Source organism: Cydia fagiglandana, chromosome 4, assembly GCF_963556715.1.
Source record: "Cydia fagiglandana chromosome 4, ilCydFagi1.1, whole genome shotgun sequence".
In the NCBI taxonomy this organism is placed as follows: Eukaryota; Metazoa; Arthropoda; class Insecta; order Lepidoptera; family Tortricidae; genus Cydia; species Cydia fagiglandana.
In genome coordinates, this window is record NC_085935.1 from 6938132 (window position 1) to 6944330 (window position 6199).

General features: G+C 37.2%; 1 protein-coding gene across 2 annotated transcripts; it reads right to left on the reverse strand.

Annotated features, from left to right (window-relative positions):
- Window positions 1-647: 647 nt before the first annotated feature.
- LOC134663550 (uncharacterized) lies at window positions 648-5967 on the reverse strand. Of its 2 annotated transcripts, none has more exons than XM_063519944.1 (3): window positions 5891-5967; window positions 5446-5678; window positions 648-5073 (listed from the first exon to the last, which is right to left on the reverse strand). In XM_063519944.1, exons 2-3 carry the CDS (start codon window positions 5668-5670, stop codon window positions 4792-4794), a joined length of 507 nt encoding a protein of 168 aa, XP_063376014.1. In that variant the 5' UTR covers window positions 5671-5678; window positions 5891-5967; the 3' UTR covers window positions 648-4791. The 2 variants fall into 2 exon arrangements, with proteins under 2 accessions (XP_063376014.1, XP_063376013.1); XM_063519943.1 differs by having other exon boundaries at window positions 648-5076.
- Window positions 5968-6199: the final 232 nt, after the last annotated feature.

Below are 6199 nucleotides of genomic sequence, written 5' to 3' on the forward strand. Positions count from 1 at the left end.
CATAATCAGACAGATTTTGTCGTTCAATACTTAACTCTCAATATGCATGTCATTAAAATGAAAATATGTACATAAAAAAATTGGAAACTTTCCGCACTACTGTATACTTAAACATTCACCGCCGAGCTAAGATGGGTTTCCAGTATGTAGCGAAAATGCTTCGTAGCGGCAAAACGAAGTGTCGTGATCGTGATTATCGTTGAATAGTAATCCGTTGGCTACGCTAATTCTGAGCGGCTACCGCGAAAACCGAAATTCGCAAATTGCGGGGATCTTTCTCTTTTACTCCAATGAAGGCGTAATTAGAGTGACAGAAAAATCCCCGCAATTTGCGAACTTCGATTTTCGCGGTTATAGCCCTGATGCCAACAACAGTAAACAGCAGTGTCATCGCGTGCCTCAGTTTGGCGTTGCGCCAAAAATAAATGTTTACGCCATGGAAACGTGATCAATTTGTTATTGTGCTTGAATGATTTCGTAATCGGAATTATTTGTGGCTCGAATTTCAAACGTTCTTATTAGACACTTATTTTTCAAAATAATATCACCATGTATGGTATGGTTACTGTTAGAAATAACTTTCTGTATTTATTAAAATTCAGGATAAATTAATTACAAGGATAAGGAGCTGACAAGAAACAACGATGTACATATAAAAATATTTTATTAAAAACATTTTGGTAACATTTAATAAGAACACTTAGGTAAAAATAAATCGACTTCAAAATCATTAAAAAAGAACAGCCTGGACTGGAAGTTCACGGAGGAAGCCGGAACAGCAAAAAACTAAAATAAATAAAAACAATGATAACACTCTAGGCAGAGACATGTCTAATTGACAACCAGAATTAAGGCATCGCAAGAATAATTATTAAGTACGATAAAATACCTACGGCTATTATTATAATTACAACAAATAAACGCCTAGTGTCTATCGTCCAGTTGTGAATGCGCGCGGGTCAACCCGCGGTGGGTGTGGCTGCGCGGGCCTGCTAAGGCCGCATTTAGGGCAAACAGAGGCCTCTATGTAGGTAGATCATTAGGTGGGCCTACGCTAGGCCTAAAGGCAATCGTCAACATAGCCTCTTTGGGTAATGCGGCCTCGCAGTGCCCGCGCAAGCCGCAGCGCCGCAGACAGACTGTTTCTTGGCAGGGAACTTACATAGAGTATTATTGCCACTAACATTATTTCACTTCACGCACGACAACTTGCTTGCCACTACGCTGTATTTATACGTCACTAAATACTAAAACATCCCAATTATAAGAAGCTATGTTAAAATTTACCTAACTAATAATATTAACATCTTCGGCTAATTTTGATACTAGAATGATATAACATCATCTCATATTGTACTCTTAACATTACGCTGGATTAAATTATAAGTGAGGAATTAAATATGTTATATATAATATTGCAAGCATTACTGAGATTGTGCACGTTACGTGGTTGATTAACAGTAACATCGTTGACTTATGTGATACGGAGGAAGATCGCTTACATACTGAAGTGGCAGGCCTCCGGGCGGGAGGCCCGAGGCCCGCCCTACACGGCTACATAAACAGACAGTCACAAAGATTAAATTACGAGCATTGGCACTTTCAATATTACATCTTAATTACACTCTCGAAATAGCACTGCATATCAATAATTCAATAACCAACTTAAAAACTAAATTCAGATCAGTCATTTATGATATCACATCAAAATAAACAGGGAAATACATATGTGATAATAGATTGGATATACTATATAATAAATATTATATTCTTTTCAAAAGAGGTATTAATTTTCTTTAGGGTTACTAAAAATATTGAGCTCTGCGCCGCGCGCGACGCACTATATCACCACAATACGAGAACAACATTGAACCAATAAGATTTGGTACTTGGGAGTTTGCCTCCGAGTTAATCTATTTCGCTAAACCTACATAATGCTTATCAGATATACGTAATACACACCGGGCACGGACCGCGGGCTGCGGCCGGGCCCCACTCCAGGGTCCGGCGCGGCGGTCGCGAGGCCTAGGCAAAAAACCCTTTCATCCTTATACAATTTTCAATACAAAAATACTGCCATTTGACTACAGTTCAATGAGAAAAAAATATTTGTCATAATATTAATGAACAATAGATAGAATACAACGCAATAATAATTATTATGTATAATATTGTGTATATGATTTGACTAAACAAAATAAAATGCATACAATTGAAATGATTAAAAGGTTGTAAAATCACTTTGAAGACACATAGAATGGAAGGTTCAATTGATATTTTAGATTGCGTTCAATAAATAGCACAACGACCAATGTTTTGGCATGTGGACTAAACAAACATTAACAACTACCCCCGTCTGACAACTTAAAACAAAACTGGAATGCACTTATTGCATCGCACCTCGGCCTCACTCGGTTTGGTAGGGCTGCGGGAATACACCACTAAAATTAACGTATGGAGTAATTCACAACAAGAGCCAGTCTCACAACTGTGCGTATCGCTCCAATACTTTCCTTTGAACTACATTCGATTACAGCTTTGTCATTGCTAAACTAAAAATAATATGAATGCAACATTTGATTTAAATAATAATTTGATAACAACCATTTTGTGAGTATGTGTGACTGTATATAGCACACTAGGCGCGGAGCCTCCGAGCCTGCGCGACTCGGGAGCCCCGAACAGAGGCATACGAATATATCACTGTTAGCTGCATTCTGAGATCCATGCTATATGTTCAGTCATGACTCACTGAATCATAATACATAAATACAAATTTTGTACAACTTTTTCCTACTCTTTTAAGTTATATGTGTTCATAGCCCTGAAAATTATTACATAGTAACAGACTAATTTGCGTGATGACTCAACTACATAAATCAACTGATAAAATGCAATGAAATGTATCTTTATGATTAAGGTGCCGATTTGGGAATACATTTGGCTACTGTAAAGGAATAACAATGAAATAAATATATGGATGTTGGTCCCTTCCAAAATATTAGCCAAACCCATTAAGCGATATCCATAGAAATATAAATTAAATTTTGAATACTACATACTGTATTGTCTCATATCAACATTTTTTTTTATAAAAATAACTTTGTGGGAAATATGTCAACATTATTGTGTACAAATACTCCAGTTCCAAGTTAAAGCTGATCACAACATAGCAGAACTAAAGTTGCACAAAAGGACAGCATCGTAATTATCCATTATAATTAGTATGTTTTACTTACATGTAATTGAAGAGACTCACACTATTAAATATCTTGACTAAATTAAGAGACCACGAATATTACATTTATATATGCACATACATAGAGATATTGCCAGTCTGTTAACACACTTACTATAATTTCACTAGAAGCCCAGCATCTGGGCGTATCAATGACTCAAACGTTTTAAAACGGTCTGTAACAACTACTAATACCTTAGAATATCTAATCACTGCATTAATTTGTGATGATATGCACTGATAAACCCACTTTGACTGTGATCCATGGGTGATTAGTTACATGAAATGAGTTGTTCGAGCTTTCTATTCTCGTTCAGTAGATAGGAATATATTAGGGCATATGTGTCAAGATCATATCTTCTAGATAATATGTCATCACTATTATTATGTTATGCTCGGACGGTAAATCCAACAATCGTCATATTAAACCTTAAGTTAACCTACAGCTTGGCTTTTAAATTCGTGCCTATCTTGTCAAAATCGTTACTTTAAATAACATCCGAGAAGCAGCCTTTTGGTTAGTAACAACGACGACCCTAAAAATAAATGACTGTGGAATATATCTAAATTACTTCTAGACTAAACATTATTATAAAACAATATTTAAATAATAACTATTATGTGTAATGGTGGGAAGTAGTAACTCATAATAATATAAGTATATGTCCATAATTTAAATATTGCTTTAAGAGTAATTAGTCAAAACCCAGAAGGCTGGCTATGTCCAGTCCCACAGGGTTTCATACTTATCAAAGTAAGTTGCATAACCAACAATTTATAGTTAATATTATATGCTCATTAAACAAATAGATTCTTTGGATAACATATTATTAACATTTCTAAGAGGAACTAAGTGTAGCATAATATATTATTTTGAATCTTCAACAGTCTTTAAAATTATTGTTAAGTTGATGTGATCATTACTTTTTCAATACTTATCTTTTTTTATAATTAGTGGGACCTAGAAATGCTAAATTGGAACAAGTGTGCAAAATCTTATGGCATTGCAAGTTCAATTCATAGTATTACTTAAACCTATGTTTTAATTTATCACACAAATAAGTTAAAAACAAAAACAAAAAGTTGAGCATCGTCACGCAAAACATTCAAAGAATTGTCAAAAATTGTCTTTGTTTAAATTAAGATCACAGTATTAAGTCACGATTAAAATGTAACTCTAGGAATGCGCGAGACGATAGCCATATACATATTCCACAGTCATCCGTAGGACCGGGCCACACCAGGGCCTTACATCACACAATCAATAGGAAGATGTCACCCAGCCTTGACTTCAGTTCAACAAAATTCATATAAGCATTTTAGTACCAACAACAAAAAACATCACAAGGGTACCCCAATTCCCTGCCATTTTTATAAAAAACGGAAGGTTGTCACTAGAGATAAAATAAACATTTTCAAACTGGAGTCATAGGCTTAACGCTAGTAGATGATAAGCACCACTAAGTGACATTGAAAAGAGAAGTTGATATGCACCCTGATGAGTCCCAGTCATACCCACTCCTCGTTTGTTCAGTTTACGCTGCACCGACACGTCAATCTGTGGCAGCCACTACCCAAGAAAAGCCGCAGTGACGGCAAGAGTCGTTTACATACTGTGTGCGAGTTCCATATGGGCCCAGGCGGTGGTACTGGGAGCGGTTAGCGAAGAACAATGCTGGGTTGTTAGGGGGCAGCACCGTAGCCCGATAGTTCCACCGCGGGTCCGTGAGGTTAGGCATCAAGTTCAGGATGTCTCGGCCTCCATAACTGATTTTGATCTCCTCAATTTCTTTCTCTTTTGGTCGAGGCTGAGGCTGCGCGACGGGCTCGAATATCTTCTGAAACCATTTTAAATCAAATAAATTCTTTGAATAACACGCACAATTAATTACTTGTTTGTTTTGCACAAATTACGGGCCGTCGTACACGGCGTTCCGCATCGACAAAGACGTCGACAGTATACATATAGCGCTATAATAGCATAGATACCCGTTATAATGTACATCTTAAACGATTCCGATAAGATTTTGTTCAATCACTAGAGTCAACATGTGACAAATATCTCCATAATCACGCGTCAATAATGGTCACAACATTGATAGCGTAATGTAGACATTCGCCATTACGGAATATTATGAAAATAGAGGGGTCAAGGCCAGGACGAACGCAAACAAATATTGCAAATTTTTCCGATTCGCTTCTCTCACCTTTTCAGTAGTCTGAGGGCTCGAGGGCAGGGAGTCGCTGTTCACCGACTCAGACTTGAGAGAGCCCAGCGAACCGATACCACTGGATTCGCTGGAGACAGACGGACTCGGGCTAGTCTGCGATTGAGACAAACCCGCTATGTCGATTATGTGCCCGAACGAGCTGAATGAATAGAAATTTTCCGTCTCCAATCCAGCTAAAGGTAGTGCCACGCTCAAAGCCATGTCTGTATCTGAAAATCACGACAGTATTGTAATTACACGTGCATAAAATACCACTACGTGCGAACTGCGAACACTTATTAGCTATGTTGACAGCATACAACGCGCCAAACTGTTCCTATGTGATCCCAGAGCTTTATACAACACTTCACTTGTTTCACACAAAACTTAGATTTGATTGCTTCAATATCACACGAAATGTAACGAATAAAACAACAATTACCGAATAGCGAAATCCCAAATATGCACAAAGCCTCGACGTAGTTGAAAGAAATCGAACATCTATGAAGTGAAGTTAGCTGTATATACCGGAGGAGTTTGCGTTGCGTGCTCCTTCGAACGCCAACCGGAAGTTGCTCGGTCGGTAAAGTAGACAACTACGCAGTAAATATTTTATTTTAATAGGTAGAGTTACACAGTCTTAAATTATAATATCCAATTTTTTTATTAAATATTTGTAATTTAATTGCATATTTTGCAGCTTCACCACCAAAATTACTACAGGGGAACCTATCTTGGTTTTATAACGCCA